Here is a 26,202-nt window from a genome sequence, read left to right as displayed (position 1 = left end):
GAACTCTAAATACTTCATCTTACCAGTTATATTTCTGTTAAAGGCAGTTAGAGTTGTTGTTCTTTTTTAGCTAACGTTATACCAGAAAAGTTTAGCATATAGCTAAGGGACACAACTCTGTTATCCCAAGTCTATGTAAGGTTGTTAGAGGCTAACTTGTATGTACTCAATGCTTAGTAGGGATGAAGTGATGTGTTTTAAATGACCCTTGTGGTGCTATTTAAGTGTTGGATACTATATCAGTATACAGATACCTTTATGGTACATCTCCACCCAGGGTTTGAGGATGTCGCGTATCCAGGCCCGCTGACAGAAGTCTGTGGCCGAGATCTGGTGACAGTACGGAATTACTAGCTTTGTTTCCAGGTCCTTGTCCATCATTCCGGCCAACTCACGCATGGAGTATTTCATGTTTACTGCAAAGATACAAAAAACAACGATATTCATATATCTTTTTGAAATTCATCTTTTTGGAGAACACTGTGAAATTGTTAACCCATAGCAACTCTCATTTCTAAAAAACTTTGAAAATCCTTATTAATCTTAAAGAACCTGATAATTATTTGCCAGTCAATCTTCATATGGAAACCAGTTTCCAAATATTTCTTGTTTACAGTGATCAATCCCATTCCTACACTATGCTTGTTTAATTTGTCAAAAAAAAAAAGAAGAAAAAATGAAAAAAAAAAAAAAAAAAATCAAGGTTATTTCTCCTCTTAGGAAAAAAGCCTTTGCTGAATTTGTAAACTTTTTTTTCATTCCAGAATCTAATTTGTCTCGTTAGTGTATTTTTTAAGACTATAGATCCAATGTCCGTTGAGGTTGTTGTGTAGGGATCTAGTGTCTGTCATGTTTCTGTTGTTGTCATATGAGTAGGCTTCCCTTAGGAAATTTGTACAGTGCTGCTTCATGTTACATGAGAAGGGAGGTAACTCTAACATACTTTAATGGTACCATGTGGAATTGAAATTGCATTACTCTAAGACAAGTTGTGTGAAAGAATGTGATGATTATTCTTGGTTTAAGCTAGAAAATGCACCGGTATGGTGCCCACAGGGTCAGCTGACTGGAGGAGTCTGATATCTGATAAATCAATCTAAATTAACATCTTGTAGACTGCTTTTTGATTTGATTTGGTTTTTATTATTATTTCATTTTGTTACATCTATATTTTAACAGTTAATCTTTTTACAATTTTGTACTAAAAGTGAAGATGTATTTATAACTCAGACAAATGACATCACTCACTTTCAATCACAGTTTCTGTTATTCAATATCCCTTTTCATTTCAAGATGTTTCCAATGGTTCCCTATGTGTAAGATTTAAACATCTTAAGGATGTACAACTCTGAGAAGTCAAAATTTTCTCGTATTAAACTTTTTTTCTCATATAGATTTTTGGAAAAAGGAGTTCATACCATAAAAGAAAATGGAAGAAAAAACATATGTCCGTGTGCTCGTTTTTTGAGCTTTTGTCACTCAAAGACACCTAGTTGACAAATTATTGGATTTTAGGGGAATTTTGCCGTTTTGACCATATAAGATAGAGATTAAAGCCATAATTTCCTAATGAGGTGTTTTATATGTATGAATGTTTGTAGAATTCATTTGCTAGTAGTCTTCTTTTGGGGGTCCGTGTGCTTACTTTTTTGCCCCATTTTAATTTTTGTTATTTTTCAGTATTTTAGAATAAAAAATAAAAGTGCCCAAATTACCCTTAAATGTAAAAATAAAGTCACAAAATTGTATTGTTTCACATATTAATGCTCAATATTTTAATTACTACGAACCTAGTAATGATTTGCAGCAAAAATTAGCTAAATACAGCTAAAAATGCTGGCGCAGTAATGATTTAAGTAAAAACAATTTCAGTAAAAAATGGTATAACTGTGGCTCTACTTGAAGCGAAAAAAGACACAATTTTAAAATGGCCGCCAAATGGGCCATTTCTTAAAATCCCCGTATAAAAAAATCTACTAAAAATAGAAATGTATTTTTTTGTCAAAATTCGCATCTGGCAACTCGCTACAGATACTGATAAATTATATTTGAAAATCTCATAACTTCTTTGATCTATGTTGAAACGAGACTTCAACAGAACTGAAACCTCAGAAGAATACATCCTTAAGCATTGAAACAGAGATAAGAGCGTTAGGATGCTTAGAAATAATTAACTTTCATATTTGTGATCATTGGAGCATAAAGTATAGTGATTTTTAAGGTGATTAAGTATAGAAGTCAGCTAATTAGATAACAATTAGTATCTGTCATCTGTATTTTAACTGAATGACTCTGGAAGAAAACCTGTGATAAAGGTTAGCATGTCAATCTAGTATAAAAGACACATTTAAGATGAAATAATTTCAATTGATATTGATGAGGTATAGATAGTACACATCGCCTAAATTGTACTTTTAATGTCTACCATTAGATAGGTTATGTAGTGTTAAGTGTTTCTCATGTCCATCCCAGCACTTAATTCTATCAACCATTGCAATAGCTCTGGACTTAAAGCCACACCTAATAGCAAGTTTTCTCCTTAATAGTTTGAAAATTTGTCTGGGTCAACAAAACCCTCAATCAATATAAGTAAACAAATCATAGCATCAAAACTTTGTATTGAATCAGATGTGATGATGATTTGGTAAAATTCATGTAAATATGAATCCGCTATTGAAGATATTTAATGATATTCCATATTGATGACAATAAATTTATCATGAGTTATGAAGCACATAAACTGTTGTAACTTGTTAAAATATTGGTTAGAAGGATGATAGTAAAACATCCAGTCATGTGAGATGATGATGAAAATAAACGGAGACAAAAGCTACCAGACTTCTCAGATACAACACTGAGTCACATCATACTGCTTTATTGATGATGGATCGGAAATTAATGCAATTCTCGTTCAGATGTTGATGGAAAACAGACAATTTTTTGACACATTTGAATATTAAAGATTATTTTATGATTTATTTTTGGAATTGAATAGAATTTTGTTACATGAAGGCATGAATATGGAAAATAAAATTGGTCGATTTGGTTTTGGCAAATTTATTCATGTAAAGGAATTTTCTCCAAGGGTATTAATTAGTAAAAGATTCTAAGGTTTGAACTCTTGTCATTTTGAAGGTTCCTTGAGAATGATATCTAGATAGTATACCACTGGTAGAGTTTAATTAATGTTGTAAAATGTAGGAAATATATTATAGGGTTCTTTAGGATGTAAAGAGAAGATAATAGACTGTAGGCTCCGTGGGTATGTACCTACTTAATAGGCTAGTGTTAAGGTACAATTCATTGCCTTTCAGCAAAACATTTTTTTTTATCTCTTTGAGAGTAAATGAATTTGTAAAAGATAAGGTTGTGTGTTTAGAACAGACTATGACCTTGAGCAGATACAATAATGATTTTAGATACAGCAATCTTATAGATTACATGCCTTATTCTGTAGCATTTTGCTACACAGCGTTGTGTTTATGACATACAATTATCATGTATAGATCTTTCCTGTTCAGAACTCTTTTTTAATTGAATCATGTACTCCAGTGATATGGTCAGGACCTTAGCTAGATGCAAAACACTCATGAAATTGTTTCTGTGTAAAAGACATGGAAATTGAGTAATTGATGAGAATGGTGTGTACAAAGGTTGCTGTGATAAAGAAAAAGCTATGTCTGAGGTAATTACATCACAGTTTATACTCACAAGGGGATGTGTTTGCAAACTATTCTTCTTATACAAATCAGGACATAGCTACTATAGCAATGGTAACCAAGTTAAGAGGCCTTTTCCAAAAGTAATTCATTAAGTTACTATAGCAATGGTAACCAAGTTAAGAGGCCTTTTCCAAAAGTAATTCATTAAGTTACTATAGCAATGGTAACAATGGTAACCAAGTTAAGAGGCCTTTTCCAAAAGTAATTCATTAAGTTACTATAGCAACGGTAACCAAGTTAAGAGGCCTTTTCCAAAAGTAATTCATTAAGTTACTATAGCAATGGTAACCAAGTTAAGAGGCCTTTTCCAAAAGTAATTCATTAAGTTACTATAGCAATGGTAACCAAGTTAAGAGGCCATTTCCAAAAGTAATTCATTAAGTTACTATAGCAATGGTAACCAAGGGGTTAAGAGGCCTTTTCCAAAAGTAATTCATTAAGTATCAAATTGCTTCATTAGAAAAGGTTGTCTAGTCTCTCTCTCTTAAATACTGTAAATTGTGTGTTGTCTTCAAGCTATGGAAATACTGTGGTACGACGGCCAGGTAGTTATTGGAAGGTTACTCATAATAATGGTAGTTATTTTAAAGATTAGCAATTGATAGTTTAATGGTCACTGCAGTGACCAATTTAGTTTTTGATACATTGGTTACTAGGGTGATCGTTTCCAAGGTAATTGTTTGATATTTAACATACCGGGTAATAAAGGTTAATCATGATGGTTGCTGTAACGTTGAAAATGGACCCCCATTGAAAACTGACCTCTGGTCATTTTTCAACGTTGAAAAATGACCCCGAAAACAGTTGAAAACTGAACTTTAAACACACTTTTTACACCGACCCGTTGAAAATAGACCCCCTTGAAAAGTGACCCCATAAGAACTCGTTTTTACACAACAACACAACACCACAACACCATGAAACCACACAGCATCACACAGCACATCAACACACCAACAACACAACAACACTACACAACACAACACCACACAACAACACATCACACCACACAACAAAACACAACAAAATGATACAACACCACACAACACAACATCACACAACATAACATCACATAACACAACAACGCATCACACTAAACACAACATCACACATCACACAACCACACAACACAAGACAGCATTACACAAAAACACGACACAACATCACAACAAAACAACACAACCACAACATAACACAACCACGCAACAACAGTACAACAACATCCAACAACAACACTACACAACACAACATCACACAACACAGCATCACACAACACAACATAACATAATACAACAACACATCACACAAACATGCAACAACAACACAACACCACCCAACAACACACAACAACACAACACGCCTCACACACAACACAACATAACAACAAAACATCACGAAACAACACATAACACAACCACAACACACATCCACGCAACAACAATACAACACCACTCAAAAACAACACAACACACCAATAACACACAACACAATAACATTACACAACCAAACATAACAACATAACACAACAACACATAACTACACAACAACACATCACACAACACAACAACACAACACAAACACAGCCACACATCATACAACAACACAACACAACAACACACCAATAACACACAACACAATAACATTACACAATCACACATAACAACACAACACTTCACAAAATTCAGCCGCACAGCATACAACACACAACAACACATCAATAACACAAAACACACTAACATTACACAACCACACATAACAACACAACACACAATGACTCAACATCACACAACAAAACATCACACAACATAACACAACACATCATACAACACAACAACACAGCACAAACACAGCCACACAGCATACAACAATACACAACATCACACCAATAACACTCAAGCACAAACACAGCCACACAGCATACAACAATACACAACATCACACCAATAACACACAACACAATAACATTACACAACCACACATAACAACACAACACAAAACACAACAACACACAACACAAAAGCACACAAACACAAAACAACACAACCATACGCAGAACACAACATAACTGATCCATACGCAGATCCATAATAATACATGTATTCTTGTATTGCAGGGAATAAATATATATTAACAATTACTGAATATCTGGCAAACGTAAGATCGTCAAAAAAATATAATCATAAAAAATCATTAAGAAACTAATTAATAATATCCCATAATTATAGTTTTGTAACACTATCCACTGGTACTAGGAAGTGAACACCACATAGTACAAACTCTGCATGCAATTGATAACAACAATTCCTTTTTATTTACTACGTTACCTCAGTATTATATAGCATTTCCTCAGTTTGAGAACAATTAAATTAACATTATCCACACGGACAGACAAAATGACTATAGAAATATGATAGTTTTTTAGTGCCCTATTCTCCATAATAAACATACAGACACCTAAAATATTTAAATGAGGTATTTGTTACGATGATAACAATACCAAATTTCAATTCAAATCACGGTAATTACGTAATTTAAATACCAGCACAGAAGGGTCGCTTATATTAGGAATGGTGATAACAGAATTCGAGAATCATGTTTGTGCAACAGCCATATATGTGAATGTACTAGGGCCATTTTTCAAAAGACCATCAGTTGATAGTTTGCCAAGGTCATTTTTCAACGGTCATTTTTCAATAGACCTGCCATTGAGAATTGACCCTAGACACTATCAGTTTTCAACGGCATGTTCAATTTTCAACGGCATTCGGGGTCGTTTTCAACATTGAAAACTGACCCGAGGTCAATTTTCAACGGAGGTCCATTTTCAACGTTACAGTTGCCAATGTAACTTTTGCTATGGTAATTGCTATCAAAGTAATTGCTGAATTAGTACTTCATGCTGATGGTTATGAAGGCAATTCCTGTGAAATTACTGTGGGGATGGTCACAACTATTCCTAAATACATTATAATTTTTCAAAACCATGCATCCCTTGTCTAATTCGGATCACTGTATGCCAGCATAATTGTATGGCATTTTTCTTCTTAATTGAGAGGAATTAAACCTGTATAATCTGAAAACCTGGCTATACCGGCCAAATATGCTGGTTCATGTGACATCCAGTTTAGTTTCCTGGGTAATGGTTACCATGGTAATTGATGAATCTGATTTTCATTGTGTCTAAGATAATGGTCGTCAATTTAGTCAGAAAAAATTAACTCATTTTGTGAGGTTTCATGTTCAAAGTAGATTAATAGCAGTGGGAACCTTGTGAGGTAACCATGGTAATGGATTTTATGGGCTCAGCAGTGATCTGTTATTGTTTAAAATGCGAACTAGTGTATGTAACTTAATGTTATACAGAAGGGAAAACCATCTTATTAACATGTAAAGGATTTGTATAGTATAAAAATTGTGTGTGGCATGTAGACATTTCAAGTTTAATATTGATGTTTTGAAGTACATATAGTGTTTATAGGGGTTGTATTGGTGTTGTTTTCTGGAATATAGTCCTCGTCACCACACCATATAGGAATCTAATGTAATTGGTCTTTATACAGTATTCATGGAGGCTCCAGGATGATTCCAACGGGACAGAGTTTTAAGTTCATTAAGTTCAAAATTGGTAAAATACATTTCTCGTGCAATGAAAAAATAAAGGAAAAATTATATTTCATAGAGTATTTCAGGAATGAGGTCTGATGTTACAATGGTTTTAGGCTATCAGGCAGTGGGTCCATGGGGGAATATTACTCATGCATGTAGTAATATAATTGAATTAGTTATCTAACCCAGTTCTCATCCGATTTTCAATTTTCTTTGGTGTAAGAATCAGGCCAAGGTAAACATAAAAGTAAAAATATAATGGCAGACGGAGAGAAATGTTGAAATACAATGTCTGATGAGTAGAGGTTGTATGCTGAGATTTTTGCTTTGGTATGATCTTTGATACATACAATGGAAGCTGGTGCATCAATACCCTGTTAATGTTTTATTTGAAGAAAATTCAACCATGGAAACACAATTTAATTCTTCTTATTCAAAAGCTAGAACAGTTCATTATAAATTTATAGGGGTGAAAGAGTTAAATTTAAACTGGAAAAAGGGAAAGGATGGTTTGTTCCAGTTATGTATGTTTTTTGTTAGTACCTTTCCAAAATTGTGAAGGAGTACTGCAGAACTACTGGTGATGTTGTTTTTTATTTCAGTTTATTTGTCATTTCACAGAATTCGGACCAATCCTTAGAATTATTTTAATTAAGCTTTGAAAACAATGCCATTTATTATGTTGTAGCCATGTTTTTGACAAATTGTTTTTGCTTATTAACTGTTATTTTGATCCAAACCCACCATAATGACTAGGATAATAGGCTTTCTAGTGCTCAATCAGGAATCCTGATTAGGATAAATGAATTTAGCCTCAAAAGCAAAATAATGGTATTTCCGCTGTATTGATAGAAACAAACGATAGTGCTATTGGTAATGGGATTGTACATCATTAGATGTTAGGTCAGGTTGTGCTACAAAATGTTTTTAAATGTATAGACCAGTAGCAGAGGTTTGAGTATAATACAATGTTTCAGCTGCGAATATCTTTGTACTTTAACCCTTTTGTTTTAAATCAAATACATTAGGAACTGAGGTAAAATGTGATATGTCCTTCCTAGAAATCACAGTTTCTGTGGAGAGAACAACTTTGGTGATATGTTATTATTAAGCCAGTTATTTTGGGCAATATTATTGGAAATTTTGCCAGTATACAGAACATTATTACTGTAACAACTGAGACATATATTCTGTTAAAGTTGTAGCTGGTGGTTACTTCAATAAATAACTCACAGGTCTTTTGTCTGAGAAGGCAGTTTGTGAATAGCATTGATTCAGGCTCGCAAAGTGGGGAGAAAATGTAATAGAGCATTATGACTCCTATCTTGATTAAGGGTAAAAAACCTGTCAGAAAACTAATGGATATCACATGAAGGCTCTTAAAATAAAACTCTATCATTAAAAGCGCTTAATAAGTACTTTTTTCTTCGGTTTATAAGCATAGTAGGTTTGTCTGATCTATTGGTTCATTAAGCACACCCATTTATTTTAACCTTATTTCCACATTTTTAAACAGTACCGTTGCTCCTGTCTGACAACTGAATGTGGAGACCAAGCCTTCCTACTAATGTGTGTTGTATTTTACAAAGCTGAAATTTAAAATTAAGAAACCAATTAGAAGAGGCATGTGTCATGACTTTTCTCTAGCAGCTCTTGTGTGTTTATGTGTTGTGTAAGTCGACAGGAGGCAAACAGAAAGTAGACATTACTGAAATGATTTATCATTGTCATTATGGAACGGCACCATCAGCTCTGAGCTCTTACATAGCATTAAATTTAGGGAAAAGAAAACAAAAAATGAGGAAATGCAGCAAATACAAATAAATCTAAACAGATTCACACACTTCCATTGATTTACCTTGCACAGTAACAAATCAATGGGGAAAAAGAGCAGGTTGCTTTCTTGGTGGATATCTGAAGGTTTTTCAGGAATTGGTTCAATTTGGCATTAATGATAGCTACTGATGAAGATTGATTACTTATATATCTATTATGAATCCTCCTTTGCTGTAGATTCTATTAAAAATAAATTGAGATATTATCCACGTGAAGTCTGAAACGTAGTTACATGCTTTTACATCGGTAACATTATACCAGGGGTATATATTGCTCATTCTAATTTGAAAACTTCTCAAAGGAATCAATATTCTAAAATGTTTTTATATTCACAGAATTTCATGATTTTTTTATCTGATTTTGATTTGGCAATTTTAGGCAATCTGTTTTTATTGTTTTAGACCTAACAAATTGTGGTTTTCACATTTCCAAAAAATCTACTCAATCAACTTGCTACATGTAATTTACCTGAAAAATCAACCTTGTCCTGGTTGATATATTGTTAACATAGAACATGTACTATTCAACAAAAAAGGAGAATGTAGAGGCCGCTTCTTACTACAAGGTCATGATACAAGGTCACTGCGGGGTCACTTTAAGTTGACTTAAAGATGATTGAAAATTTGCAACAAGATGACTGTAGTTATTTATCTCTGCCCCTTTAATTCTTACTGACCCTCTATGACACGATAGGGGTCACTAACTACTATATAACTATAGATATTAAAGACTACTGAAAATTCACTGCAAGGTCCCATCATTAAATCAAAAATAACTGAAAGTCGTCTAAAAGGTTGTTTTAAGTTACTGCAGGATCTCAAAAAGGTTCTTGACAGGTCAGCTAAAATTCAACACCAAGTCCCTACAGGGCTATTTCTATCCTAGAGAACATAGTAGTCAAAAGTCTTCATTATTTAGATCGAAAGAATGGATTCTGATTTCTGTATAATCCTTGATTTATAACCATGTAAAACATGACAGATCTAATGTTGCTTATGATTTCTATGGTAAATACATAATTGGAAACATGTTATTCAATATGGTCTGGGGTCATAAGTAGAGGTATAGGCTTGTTTCTTTAGGGAATTGAACTTTTGACTCGTGCTGCTCCAAAAAGAACTGAGGCTGTGACCTGTGCTACAGCTCCACAAGGAATAGAACCTATGACCTGTGTGACTCTGTCCGCTCTGTCAGATATTGAACCACCGACTTAGAGAGGCCCACCGGGTATTAACTGTGTGAGACTCAGCTTGTCGGTGTGTCATTCTGCTTATCAAACTATTGAGTTGATAAGTATTCCATATTTTAACACTAGACTGCAGAAATATGTAAGCTGAATATGATTAGCAATTGCCTCAATTAGACGCTACATTTCAAATGTGTTAACCCAATGGAAAACCAACCCAGGATTCATTAGGCCCTCTGATGTGTCTAGTATAATGGGACTGGACATAGTGGTCAACAGCAGTACTGGATGTGGTGGTCAACAGCCGTCACATAAAGCAGAAAAGTAAAAGCATGTCATAAACAAAGACCAAACCTTCCATGCTCTACTGACACCCCTGAGTGCCAAATCTAATGACCCAGCATTGCTAGAAGGCTGCTGTAATGACAATCTAATGACACAGCATTGCTAGAAGGCTGCTGTAATGACAATCTAATGACACAGCATTGCTAGAAGGCTGCTGTATCATTAATATCAATCCTGACACTTAACCACATCTCTACAAATACCCAGACATTTTGGTCAAAGGAATTTGATTCTTCATCACTTTTGTTTAACTCTTTTCGTACGTTTTATTCTTTCCGGATTCCGTACCAGAGTAGTTATTAGTCTTGTCCCCAGAAGTTTTTGAGAAAATGCCGGACAAAATGTCCATTTGTTTTGTGCTAATTCAATTAATTTGAACATGTTAAGGTTAGTGCAATAATTTAAACTTAAAGAATTATTTAAAGCCTGAACCATGATCATATTTTGAAATTGCAATCTGGAGCAAAGGTGCAAAAAAACCAACGCCATTTTGTTGATGATTTATCTTGTTCCTCTGCCATTAAAACAATATACATGGTAAAAAGAAAGAGGAATAAAATACTGTCGACAACGGGGAAAAACAGAGGGTAAAATACTGTCGACTATAGTCGACAACGGTGCCGTTAGAGTTAAGAATCTGCTCTGGTGAAACGCTCTGGCGAGGTTTCAGTCTCTTTGAAGTCTCGTTTCAACATAAATCAAAGAGTTTTTGTGATTTTCAAAAACTGATGATCACGATTTGTAATAAGTTGTCATATAGAAAATATGTCCAAAAAATAGACTTTCATTGCTTGTAGAATTTTTTATACACAAATTTTAAGAAATTATCAATTTGGCAGGCATTTTGAAAAGGTGCAGATTTTACTCTTTTTTACTTCAATATTTTTGCTTAACTCGTCGGTTCTACAACATTTTTACTGAAAAAGCTTGCTTTTCCAGTATTGCTACGGCCCGGATGACCCACTAATTTAAATGCGATTGACCTCTCATTTGCATGCGATTTTTTCTCTTTTCCTCTTCCTAGAACAAATATGCTGCCATAGTGCAGTTAAACAACTTCTATGGTATTTCATTAAATAGAATAGTTTCAAACATGTCTACAAAAACTATAACATGAACGTCTATAATTGAAAAATAGTGAGGATAATTTGCATCAGTGGTAGCGATCGGTGGCCTAATTCTCGCCTGCATTTGCATATATATGTAAACATCCGGTTTGGGTAACACTAAATAAAGGAATTGTCAGGATTTTGGTATGTAAGTAACTAATTGTAGTTTGATGTATACATTCATAATCTATTATGTAATGACAATTTTTTAATTCATCCCGACGTAAGAAAGATACAAAAGTTGTTTGTTTTTACATGTATTATATTGATAGTCATTTTGGAGAACAGGTACGTTCGTATTGTGATCATGTCATTACGATGGCCCACTGAATTTAACCAAGTCTCACTCAAACAGACGCTTGTTAACTACGTACGCATCAAGCGTCTGGGTGATCTATGCAGAAGCTAGCTAACAAACACGATAAATTCTGAGTTACGCTGGCTCCTTATCATTTCGCACGGATTGTCAACTAACGCATCCTTTCATTAACGAGGGAATATTTAATACACGGATACAGATACAATGAAATATCGTGACACTCAGCAATAGTGTAAACGGCCGAATGTAAACAAAGACGTCATCACGCAAAGCGGACCTGTGATGTAAACTTGCAAGTCAAGAGATATTTTCCATTTAATTATCGAGCGTAATAAATACATTCTCATATCAGAAAAACACCGAAGAATATTTGAACACTGCATGTTGCAAGCCACCTTGCTAGTAAACTTCGGAATTCTTTTCGTATTTGGAGACAGAAGCAGTGAAAATCGTAAGTTTCATTTCGTTTTGCTTCTTTGCCTATCACGCCTATGGGTCGGTATATTATAATTATATGAACTATTTGACAAACATCGGCACATTAAGTGAACTTACAACATCATGAGTATGTGTGAATTCCTGCTAACATCCATATAATCGACGTTTTATTTTATTACAACGCAACAAAATTGAATATCACTTTAAATTTGAAGTAGTTTGTTGTTATATAATTAGCAGTTGACAAGATTCATTTTTGGTATTATTTTCTAATGCGATGACATCAAATTTAATATTAATGCATAGAGTCAATTTACCAGATTGTCAATATGTCTATAAACATCACAAAGCATGTGTTTATTTGTAGGCAAAACAATGCATGATATAGATCCATACACAATACGTATATATGTGTGTAATACACATGTGAATACAGAATTTCTTTAGATAAATAGAAGAATTGTAATGCTAGATTTATTTAAGACAATTGATATCTGGGATTTCGAAATTGGCGGTATGAACTTAAAACATCGATTAAACAGTCACTACATATATAACTTCATGGATTCAGAGAATTTATAATAACACTTACCAAAATAAACAATAACCTGTGCACTGTAATACATGGTAAATTTACACTTGCTCAATATTACAGTATTTGGTTTAAAGTAAGTTTTGCTAACAGTAAAAAACATTGTATTTTATCAATGTGTATCAGGTATAGGAGACAAATTAATTATGATGCTAATATATTAAAGATGCTTCACCGCTGACAAATGGTATTTTTTCACTATCAAAAATGGCAGCAGACAATTTAGTATTTTTCTTCAGTTACAAAAGTTACTTACTTTACACCATTACCGCCGTTGAAAAGTTTGAGCTCCAATTTCACTTCAAGTTAAAAATATAAATAAAATAATTAATTGCATCCCGAAAAAATTCTGTAGCACTATATCCTATATGGAATAAAGTACTGATTGCGCTTGACCCATAGGCAAAATTAATTATTTTATATTATTTTTTGTGTTAATTAGACTTATGCATACACGATTAAACACTAATTATTGTTCAAATGATGAATATCATTTATACTCTGTCGGCGGTGGAGCATCTTTAACTCAAAGTACTTGTGTACATGAGTCCAGTTTCTTCCTTTTGTCATTGTTAGATGATTTCTGTAACTTTTTTATAACAAATTAAGAATATTGATATATATGTTAAATTTTATAATTACAGGACTCATTGGCTAGTCATCTGAAGCAGATTCATAATTGTTGAAGACTGGAGATTATCAGGATTACTTTGGAAGCAGTGAAATGATTCTAAGGATGACTACCAGGCATATATTAAACTAGCTGCGACAGCATACATGTAGCTCTGGACAACAAGCATATGGGTTGGCGCTTCTCATTCGCATTGTTTCGTAATGCCAATTAAAACACAAAAATACAAAAAAGTAAATCCAGTATATTTGCAACTTTGGAAAGAGTTGTCACCATTTGACAAACTGCCGATTGTTATTAATCTGTGGAGAGATAGAAGGTGTTTAAACTTTTAACTTCACAGACTGACTCACATGTTAGTCTTTCGGTTTTGTTGTAAAATTCATACAAACAAAAATAATTTTCTTGGCTTGAATGAAACACACTATATATGTTCTGACAGACGGTCATTATCAGAACTACAATTCTGTCCCATTGACTGTAATGTTGCAAAACATCAAGTGATGACAATTAGCGAGTGTCGAGTAACTTTGCATTTAGATATATATAGAAATATCCCACATTTATAATATAAACTTATAATTTATTTACCCATCATCACGCCTGAGTTATCATTACTACAATGTATATTTCAATGTTTCACATCTGTGACACGGCCATATAAGTACATTGTATATGGAATGACATTCATTTATTTGCTACAACAGAAACATATTAAACAGTTTACTTGTTGACTTTGTGCAGTGTGTTCACAAAAATGACACAAAGTTTAACGCTTCTGGTGACATAGCCCATTAGTTGTTCCATTTAGTTGATGCCTCTATCAAATGTTTTTACAACTGTTTCTGATCTTGTTACCAATATATGTACAAACAGTTGTAAGTAATGTGACATTAACAACAAGTTGCCAATAATGTGTGATTACATGTACGTTAATTTCATATTCTTAACATAATTAAATGGGAAAAAAAACCTTTAAAACATAACAAAAAAAGTATTTATTTTAGTACATAAACATAAAAACCGATCATTGATTTACAAGGTCAAGGAGAGTAACTTGTACATGACAATTTCAAAATTGACTAGGGTACACGAAATTCGGCAGTCCAGAAAATTTGTAATCTGGGCGGTTTAGGCTGGGAACGAAGGTTTCCAGATTATCAACGGTCCAATGTACATGTCAATGTATACAAATAACACACTGATTTTGAGAATGGTTGTTTTAATATGCTGTTAAGAATTCTCAGTGTCCATTTTATGCATTATATAGAGACAGTATCATACTGAATCTAACTTTGATATGACTTTTCTTCAATATTGCAGCAAAGTATCAAGAACTGCTCTTTACTTAATAATATGCCTGAATACATTGTGTGTATCACAGAAGAGAACTAGAAAAAATAATGTATTGTGATGTTATTTCATGTTTGTATTAAAGTATTTTTGAATAAACATAATTCAAAACAATTCAGTTTTGATTTTGATGCAGTAACCAATTCTTTAAATGAACATTTGACCCTTAGTTTTTGTCATTTCATTTCTTCTCTTGAAAATTATCTAATTAATTGCCTTTTGCCACATAGTTCATCGGAAAAAAAAATACTTGTATATTATATGCATTGCACATAGTTCCTTATAAATGAGGTCTGTAAACAACATTTGCAGCATAAGCCATGAACTTTGTAAAAATGCCATCAAGGGATATCCATGTGTCAGATCATACTTTCTTCTTAATGGAGTCTTAATGTTTCCCTTGTTGTCATTTTACTGCAGATTGTTATTAGCTGTCTCCATGGCTTTGTCCTCAAGATCAATTATCAAATAATCATAACTACAATTTTTTTTCTTTATTTTGTTATTCAGACAATTATATTCAAACATTAGAGAAAAGGTCACATGACACTGACTGTAAATATTTGTTGAAACTGTTGAATTCAAGATAGGTTCAAAGTTCAAATCTAAAAGAAATTTTCTAGCATTTTCTTAAAATCTTCTCATAATTTTTAGATTCATCTTTTGATATGAGGAGGAATAGTTGTCTGCAATCTCAACAATTTATCCAAAATTAATTAAATGAATACTTGGAAGATAAATAACCCAACTTGATAATGACATGGGACTTGCAAGAAAATACACACCCTAAAATGTTACTAATGACATATTTGCCTTCTTTGAACTAAAATTTTGTTACATCAATGCTTTTTCAGTTCAGTACTTACAGTACTTTGATTAGTTATATCAAGTTAATTTTTGCTGTAAACCGTTTTTAGGTTTACTGAGATGAAAATGATCAGCATTTAAGGTTCGAATCATTACCTATTGGTTTTGATTTTTTACATTTTAGTGAAGATAAAGCAATTTAAATTTTTAGCAAATATTGCTGAAAAATAACAAATTTTGTATCGATACAAAAAATCGAGCACTGACCCCCTATTTTTATGGTAGATTTAGAAATAGCAACTTTTTTTCTTTTGAGCTGCAAAGTTTAAGAAAAAGTCATCAGCACTTTTTCTATGAAGCGTTGAATCAGTCAAAATTTGTTAAAAACAAGGAATTTTCATCTTCAAAATTTAGGGAATACGGGTAACATATACAGCTGCTCTGAGCACAAATAATGAGTTGACTGTGTCATATTGTTATTTTCTTAAAGAAAATATTGGTGTTGTCAAATTTGCGAATATTCATACTTATCAGACAACTAATTTGCAAAATATTGCTTTAATTTGTCATGTGTATGGTCAAAATAGTGAAATTCCGGTCAATCACAATTTACTTGAAATAGTCATTTTTGATTCATAATAGCTCGAAATCAAGCTCACCACCATATTATTTTTATAATATTTTTAACTTTGGTTTGCATTCCTATTTCCAAAAATCTATGTAAGAAAAAATGTTTGACTTTTCACCAGAGCAGATCCTTAAGTTGAAAATCTATAAAGAAAAATCTCACAAACTATGAAGTCCATAACAATATTTTTAAAATACGATCAAGCCTGTTTTGTATTCTACATTGTTTCATTGGGTCCAAATGTCTGAGCCAGAATATCGGACATTAAACCACTTGGCCACCACAAACTCTAATATGTGTTTGAAGGAAATATAAACATGTACTCTGATGCAGAATAATTTGTGGACTTTGCACTGTGGCACAGAGGTAGGAACAAAAAGTCCAACTTCATGAAGTTATCATTGCTGATAAGCAATACAAAACTTAATATATCTCTTTCTGCTGTACGCTGTATAAAATTATTACTTTTTAAAGTTCGCGGAAAATAAAGTTTTCTTTCTAGCTAAAATTGATAAAGATTTTTATCTTAGAGAGTTGCCATAGTAACCAGATGTTATTTATCTGCCTACCATCACTAACATCATTCAGTACCACAAATTAGGGGCAATATTTTGAGGGAAGATATATACTTGAAAATTCATCCCTGTATATTGAACTGGTGTAGTACAAAGTTTGTTCTGATGGAAGATGCATCTAAGAAAGAAAGCCTTTCATCAAGATAAGCCAATAGTTCTTGGTAGCCTCATTTTTATCCCAAGTAGAAGATTTGTTATGGTTTAATTTCATTCTGTGTTGTTATTGATGATGCCATAGAAGATGTAAGGTATTTTATTGTGATCAAATTGTTAGCTATTTATAACGTTTATCGAAATGTGAGTTATCCAGTACAAACAAATCCCTCAGAAACAACATCTATCTGAATGTGGTTACCTAGTACAAGTCCCTCGGGGATTATCTATACAGATTCCTATCCTGCAAATGGCATTGCTCTCTTCTAACACAGAGAAGTGTTATTCTGTTCATATCTAAGTTTTAAGTAAAAGAAAATGATTACTATGGAGACGAACTTGACCTTAGACCAGCAGTCAGTAAGATGTCAGTTGGTGTCACTGAGGTTGATTTCTTGCTACAAGTTTGGACAGCATTTTGATGACAGCTTGTTTACTTAACAAAATTGGCAGATACACATAATGAAGTAAATTCATTAAACTATAGAGCTACATTACCATCAGAGTTAGTACAGAGTTTATATTAATGTAGTAGATCCACCAAGGGGCCGCGGTGGCCGAGTGGTTAAGATGTCTCGACATATTACCACAAGCCCTCCACCTCTGGGATGCGGGTTCGAATCCCATGTGGGGCAGTTGCCAGGTACTGACCACTGGTCAGTGGTTTTTCTCCGGGTACTCCGGCTTTCCTCCACCAACAAACCTGGCACGTCCTTACATGACCCTGGCTGTTAATAGGACGTAAAAATAAACAAACCAAAGTAGATCCACCAATGGTGGTCTACCTTAATTTAAGTACGTAAACCCTCGATAATCTGGAGGCCGAAAATCAGAAAAACTCGCAGTCCAGATGAAAATGTCCGGGATTGCATTATCATAACATTACATACATGGAATTGGCAGTCCGGATGGTTAAGGCTGGGATCGAAGGTGTCTGGATTATCAAGGATTCACTGTAATTTAAGGTTACAACAGTTGTTCTCATCTATTTTGCTGATATCAGTTATCTTCATTTTGAAATCTTGTTTTCAAAAGCATGGAGTTTTATACAAATATATTAATATTTGTGGATGCAGCCTTTTTCTTTAAAAGTTCAATTATGAAATCATGCCTGCAAGATGAACATATTGCAGAGTTCTAACTCAAGGTTATTGATATTGTATACATTTGATGCGGTACCCTTTTGTTAATGTCACTATAAATCATCTCAACCTTTATCTCATCTCAAAATATAGATTTTATAGATCAGTTTAATATTACAGACATATTGTTTACGAATCACTGTATAAACTTATCTACTTCTCTATCACCAAACCTGTCATCTCCATAACTTAGTCAATACTAACGGGTTGATTAGGGAAATTAAATATGGATAGTAGTCTGTAACGGAATCAATAAACTTACTCTACAAACTCTAGCTATATCAGAGTAAATGAGATTTTAACTGTATAAGAAATTATATTTGACCATCTGTATATAGACACAACAATTGACTGTCTACTAACATGTTTATAATCTATATCTGAACAAGATACCTGATCCATCGTATTCAGGGCTAGAAGTTGACCTCGTGGATGATAGATCTAGTTTTGTTTCAAGGTTATTATAAAAAAATACTGATATAAAACTACACAATGAAAGTGAGCTTATGATTAGTTCTGGAATAAGATAAATAAAATATATTTATTTTTTGATTATGAAAAATGAATAATTGACATGTAGTGATAAAGATATGTTTAATCATCGATATTGAAATCTGAAATAATTCTGCATACAAGAGTGCATACCTAGTTGAATAGAGGTGTAGTATACCGAGAAACTTCTCTCCAGAATTGTGACTTTGTTGAGGACCTTGTAGTACACACTACCATGAGACAATGTCAGTCACCATTGCTCCACACCTTAAATGATGTATGGGTGTGATTATTTGATACTGTTGTTAGCCTAATCGGTGGATGAAGTACACCTCCTTCTCCCAGTGCTGTTCATTTAGCTATGTAGGGTAACTTGTGGAAGTCTGTGGGGAGGGGGTCCATATCATCTCTTCACTAATTGTGTATTACCAGCCGTGTCCTAATACACAAAGGCACCCATTAAACTCATTGTCTGCGAGATCCTTTTGTAGTATAGTAGGAGATTGTGGTTAGGTCAACTTGGTAAAAACTTACAAACTACTGTAAACATGGATATTTTTTGTGTTTAATTTTGCAATTTGTTGGTGTGAACATTTTGTGATGCTATTATGTTCGCTATGAAAGCACCTGTTAACTATTTGCATCATAGTTTCACATACCCGCCAAATGTTATGCGCAGAAGAAATCTTTGGACTAAAAAGTCCTTTGCATAATTAATATAAATTAACTCCTTGCGTGAATGTCCACGTTTACAATATATCTTGAACTTGAACAATCACCTTAATGAAATTGTTTCATTGGATTCTTTCTTAATGTTCTTGTTTATGTTAAATTGTTGGTAGTTACTGGTGAATTTCAATGAAAAAAAAGACTGAGAAAGGAACATTCAGTAGAACAAACAGTAGATTATATATACAACAGGTTTAGGTTATATTACCATACTGGGAAATAGATGATGAAACTGGCTCTATGTTTTTCCTTATCTACCTTTTATTAGATGGAATAGATCTGATAGTGTTGGTGATCACTGATGGAGTCAGAGGCTGTAGAATCTTGTAACCAGGTCGAATGAGACCTTGGGGATAGTCTAATCCAGACTATTATCTACTTAAACCAGAAAGTTCCGCTTGTTTATGTATCTACAGTGTCATTGTACACTGGTAGAGGTTTCTAGGATGTGTAATTCTTCCAAATTTACCCAACCACAAATAGACATTTGAAGCCCCTATCTGTCCCAACCTGTCCTGTCACGTCCCGTGATGTCCCAATTTACCATAGCATTACTAAATAGCAACCATTTTTTTTTTAATAAAAAAATTATGATGTATCACAGTACATCCTTCTTATTTCTACCCAGATAAATTATTCTGATTGTATGGAAAATTGTTTTGAAAGAACTAATTTGATATGGAGGAGGGTGTTCATGTCTATATATGTCTTAAATGTATTATTCAATCTTTTGATTGTAAATATCTCCTGAGACATCCTCTTCCTTCACTCTTACAGTTGCAGGTGACACAAAGGTATCACTATGTCTCATAGTTGTCCTCTTTCTCTCTCACAGTTTTCTCCCTTTCCTCTGATAGTTGCCTCCCTTTACTCTCACAGTTGTCTCTCTTTTCTCTCATAGTTGTCTCCCTTTTCTCCTACAGTTGTCCCGTTTCCCTCTCACAGTTCCCTTTACCAGTAGTCTCCCTTGTCTGACATTTCACCTTTATTTTTGAGTACATGACTTTTAGAGATACCTGTGCGAGTCCTCATGCTTGTGAACATCATTGTTAGTTGATCATTTTTAGCTCACCTGGCCCGAAGGGCCGGTGAGCTTATGTCATGGCGCGGCGTCCGTCGTCCGTCGTCCGTCGTCCGTCGTCGTCCGTCCGTCCGTCCGTCCGTCCGTCAACATTTCCTTTAAATCGCTACTAGTCATAGAGTTCTGCATGGATTGTAACCAAATTTGGCCACAAACATCCTTGGGGGAAGGGGAACAGAACTTGTATAAATTTTGGCTCTGACCCCCCAGGGGCAGGAGGGGCGGGGCCCAATAGGGAAAATAAAGGTAAATCCTATAAAACGCTACTTGTCCTAGAGTTCTGCATGGATTGTAACCAAATTTGGCCACAAACATCCTTGGGGGAAGGGGAACAGAACTTGTATAAATTTTGGCTCTGACCCCCCGGGGGCAGGAGGGGCGGGGCCCAATAGCAGAAATAGAGGTAAATCCTATAAAACGCTACTTGTCCTAGAGTTTTGCATGGATTGTAACCAAATTTGGCCACAAACATCCTTGGGGGAAGGGGAACAGAACTTGTATAAATTTTGGCTCTGACCCCCTAGGGGCAGAAAGGGCGGGGCCCAATAGGGGAAATACAGGTAAATCCTATAAATCGCTACTTGTCCTAGAGTTCTGCATGGATTGTAACCAAATTTGGCCACAAACATCCTTGGGGGAAGGGGAACAGAACTTTTATAAATTTTGGCTCTGACCCCCCAGGGGCAGGAGGGGTGGGGCCCAATAGGGAAAATAAAGGTAAATCCTATAAAACGCTACTTGTCCTAGAGTTCTGCATGGATTGTAACCAAATTTGGCCACAAACATCCTTGGGGGAAGGGGAACAGAACTTGTATAACTTTTGGCTCTGACCCCCTGGGAGCAGGAGGGGCGGGGCCCAATAGGGGAAATAGAGGTATATCCTATAAAACGCTACTTGTCCTAGAGTTCTGCATGGATTGTAACCAAATTTGGCCACAAACATCCTTGGGGGAAGGGGGAAAGAACTTGTATAAATTTTGGCTCTGACCCCCCGGGGGCAGGAGGGGCGGGGCCCAATAGGGGAAACAGGGGTAAATCCTATAAATCGCTACTTGTCCTAGAGTTCTGCATGGAATGTAACCAAATTTGGCCACAAACATCCTTGGGGGAAGGGGGAATGAACTTGTATAAATTTTGGCTCTGACCCCCTGGGGGCAGGAGGGGCGGGGCCCAATAGGGGAAATAGAGATAAATCCTATAAATCGCTACTTGTCCTAGAGTTCTGCATGGACTGTAACCAAATTTGGCCACAAACATCCTTGGGGGAAGGGGGAAAGAACTTGTACAAATTTTAGCTCTGACCCCCCGGGGGCAGGAGGGGCGGGGCCCAATAGGGGAAATAGAGGTAAATCCTATAAATCGCTACTTGTCCTAGAGTTCTGCATGGATTGTAACCAAATTTGGCCACAAACATCCTTGGGGGAAGGGGGAAAGAACTTGTATAAATTTTGGCTCTGACCCCCCAGGGGCAGGAGGGTGGGGCCCAATAGGGGAAATAGAGGTAAATCCTATAAATCGCTACTTGTCCTAGAGTTCTGCATGGATTGTAACCAAATTTGGCCACAAATATCCTTGGGGAAGGGGAACAGAATTTGTATAAATTTTGGCTCTGACCCCCCGGGGGCAGGAGGGGTGGGGCCCGATAGGGAAATAAGAGGTAAATATTCAAATTCCTTCAGAAAAGAAACAATGAACCTGTATTCAGAACATGACTTGACATTACAAACCAGGTGAGCGATACAGGCCCTCTGGGCCTCTTGTTATTGTATTTTTATTGGTCTGAAGACCAGGACTTGTACGTGATAAAAAGTGGTTGCTGGTACTTTTATGTTGCTAGCGATTGTGCCATGTGATTTTTGTTTCCTGATGAAGCAATGAAACATATTTACAGCGTAATTCTCAGTCGATAAACACATCTTAAGTTTGAACTTAAGACGTCTGCCGATAGAACCAGATCCTGATTTTAAAGGGCTGTCAAGATTTTTAAACTTAATGAACCACAAAACAGGAATGCTTGTGCTGAAATCTTACTACAGTAAATGGGATTACACTTAAATGTAAAAACAGCTTTTTATTTCATAAGACTTTGTTATGAAGATGGTATATTCCCATTGAAAAGATTATTTTGAAAAATTATCCAAATTTTTCAAAAATGTCTTACGATTAAACAATTGTCTTTATCCTATTTCAACCAAAAACTTTTCATCTCTGTGATTAGGGAATGATCTTTTTATTTCTATAGAATACCAATACCAAACCTCTATCTGTTTATAATTCTGATCCTTCTCATCACTTTATTTCAGTTAGGATTTGACAATATCCCCATATATGGTGGTATGCTTCAGTGAGATAGCACTAAAAAAGGGCAACAGTTCCAATACTAGGAAGAACCACATACAAACATAGATTACTGCAAAATTTGTCAGGCGCACTTCACACATGCAAAGCGCTGCATACATGGGAGTACATCCTTGAATAACCCTGGCTGTTAATTGGACATTATATTAACCAAACAATTAATGTAAGATGTTGTGTTCTAATGCACTTAATAACTATTATTTGTGATGTAAAGATCCAGTCACAAGAAACAGATAAACAGATAAGATTTTTCGAACAAAATATCTCAAAATAATCTATAGTATTGTATCTATTCCTCACATCCCAAATTCACATGGAAAGTGGCACCTTTATTTGATCAGTAGATCCAAAAACTCATTATGATATAACCCTATATGAGATATTATCAGACACTTTCTGTTACTATGGTTGACAACATTATAACATAACCCTTTATGAGATGTTGTTAGACACTCTCTGTTACTATGGTTGACAACATTATAATAAAACCCCTTTATGGGATGTTGTTAGACAATCTCTGTTACTATGATGGCTGGTTGACAACATTATAATATAACCCTATACGAGATGTTGTTAGACACTCTCTGTTACTATGGTTGACTGGTTGACAACATTATAATATAACCATTTATGAGATGTTGTTAGACACTCTCTGTTACTATGGTTGACTTGTTGACAACATTAAAAACTAACCCTATATGAGATGTTGTTAGACACTCTCTGTTACTATTGTTGACTGGTTGACAACATTATAATTTAACCCTATATGGGATGTTGTTAAACACTCTCTGTAACTATGGTTGACTGGTTGACAACATTATAATATAACCCTTTATGATATGTTGTTAGACACTCTCTGTTACTATGGTTGACAACATTATAATATAACCCTATATGAGATGTTGTTAGACACTCTCTGTTTCTATTGTTGACTGGTTGACAACATTATACTATAACGCTATATGAAATGTTGTTAGACACTCTCTGTTACTATGGTTGACTGGTTGACAACATTATAATATAACCCTATATGAGATGTTGTTAGACACTCTCTGTTACTATGGTTGACAACATTATAATATAACCCTATATGGGATGTTGTTAGACACTTTCTGTTAATATGGTTGACAACATTATAATATAACCCTATATGAGATGTTGTTAGACACTCTCTGTTACTATGGTTGACTTGTTGACAACATTATAATATAACCCTATATGAGATGTTGTTAGACACTCTCTGTTACTATGGTTGACTGGTTGACAACATTATAATATAACCCTATATGGGATGTTGTTAGACACTCTCTGTTACTATGGTTGACTTGTTGACAACATTATAATATAACCCTATATGAGATGTTGTTAGACACTCTCTGTAACTATGGTTGACTGGTTGACAACATTATAATATAACCCTATATGAGATGTTGTTAGACACTCTCTGTTACTACGGTTGACTGGTTGACAACATTATAATATAACCCTATATGGGATGTTGTTAGACACACTCTGTTACTATGGTTGACTGGTTGACAACATTATAATATAACCCTATATGAGATGTTGTTAGACACTCTCTGTTACTATGGTTGACTGGTTGACAACATTATAATATAACCCTGTATGAGATGTTGTTAGACACTCTCTGTTACTATGTTTGACAACATTATAATATAACCCTATATGGGATGTTGTTAGACACTCTCTGTTACTATGGTTGACAACATTATGATATAACCCTATATGAGATGTTGTTAAACACTCTCTGTTACTATTGTTGACTGGTTGACAACATTATAATATAACCCTATATGGGATGCTGTTAGACAATCTCTGTTACTATGGTTGACTGGTTGACAACATTATGATATAACCCTATATGTGATGTTGTTAGACAATCTCTGTTACTATGGTTGACTGGTTGACAACATTATAATATAACCCTATATGAGATGTTGTTAGACACTCTCTGTTACTATGGTTGACTGGTTGACAACATTATAATATAACCCTAAATGGGATGTTGTTAGACACCCACTGTCACTATGGTTGACAAAATCATGTTTTGATGAGATCCTCATGATTTTCATTCCGTTTTTCACAAAGACTTGTCTCACACAACAGTCAAAATCTGCTAAAATATGGATTTCGATGTTTATCACATCAAACAAGATTATTGATATTTGACCTGATAGACATAAAGTGAAAGCCAGTTTTGTCATTTTTAATTCATTTATGTTGTAAAATTGTGCAAGAAAACCTGACAGATTTTGGCCATAATTCCATCAGGTTTCTGACTTAACTATCTCCATCTCTGCTTTGTCAGTAATTGGATGCAGGAGTTCTTGTTTGCAAGCTCGTTTCCGTGGCAAATAAATCACTCGAGTTACAAACCAAAGACACCTTGTCTTTGATTATTTCATTACTGTGTGCTATAAGGGTTTAATGGTGTAACAAAAACACAAAGATTATCAATTTTGGTGTCATAGCTCTGAAAGATTTGCATAATGATTTCATGTGAAAGAACTATCAAAATTGTTTTAATTAGTGGAAACAGGGAAAAAATGTAAAAGGACAAAAAATTCAGTAGAACATTGGGTGAATTAATCTTAACACAAATATCTTGAACTCACTCAGTGGTACCTCGTTAAGATAAATTAAGCATCAGCAGAATCCTTTTGAGAATTAAGATAGAAATTTGGTGAAAGATTTTACTGATTATAGGGGAAAGGTGTTAAATTCTAATTTTCATTGAACAATTTCACAAATTTCATTACTGTATTGACAATATTACCAGGTTTTCAGATGCCATTTTCTCTATTTCGTCTAAAGTTAAGTACCAGGATTTATTGTAGCTATCTAAAACTCATTGATAATGTTACAATATTTCTCTGAATAACTCTGATGATGTCACTACTTAGAGTTGAAATATTTCTTTATTACAGAAGTGAGCTAGGTCCTATTGTGAATCAGATCTGTTTTACCACACCTCACTACACAGTCTGATGCTTTACAATTTTACCGTATAGTTGGTAATTTTCGCGATGTTGGTATTTTCATGACTTTGCAAAATACTGCTATGATCATGAAAATTTGA

At 34.5% G+C, this 26,202-nt stretch overlaps 2 protein-coding genes and 1 long non-coding RNA gene across 6 annotated transcripts in view; 2 read left to right on the top strand and 1 right to left on the bottom strand.

The window, feature by feature from the left end:
* LOC138315524 (RAB11-binding protein RELCH homolog) overlaps positions 1-26,202 on the top strand; it is a 174,607-nt gene that overhangs the window by 72,821 nt on the left and 75,584 nt on the right. The gene's annotated exons all lie outside the window — the stretch shown is intronic.
* The window catches only part of LOC138315525 (uncharacterized), a 99,568-nt gene that overhangs the window by 45,642 nt on the left and 27,724 nt on the right, over positions 1-26,202 (bottom strand). For all 3 annotated transcript variants that reach the window (XM_069256611.1, XM_069256613.1, XM_069256614.1), the window contains exon 2: positions 255-416. In XM_069256611.1, the coding sequence (XP_069112712.1) occupies positions 255-416 (162 nt within the window). The remainder of the gene's footprint in view (positions 1-254; positions 417-26,202) is intronic.
* On the top strand, positions 11,609-15,251 carry LOC138315526 (uncharacterized). The gene is made up of 2 exons (XR_011207505.1): positions 11,609-12,574; positions 13,798-15,251. It is a non-coding gene; the product is annotated as an uncharacterized lncRNA (long non-coding RNA).

This window comes from Argopecten irradians, chromosome 2 (assembly GCF_041381155.1).
Source record: "Argopecten irradians isolate NY chromosome 2, Ai_NY, whole genome shotgun sequence".
Lineage (NCBI taxonomy): Eukaryota > Metazoa > Mollusca > Bivalvia > Pectinida > Pectinidae > Argopecten > Argopecten irradians.
The sequence above is the reverse complement of the archived record's forward strand: the minus strand, read 5'-3'. Positions and strand labels throughout refer to the sequence as shown.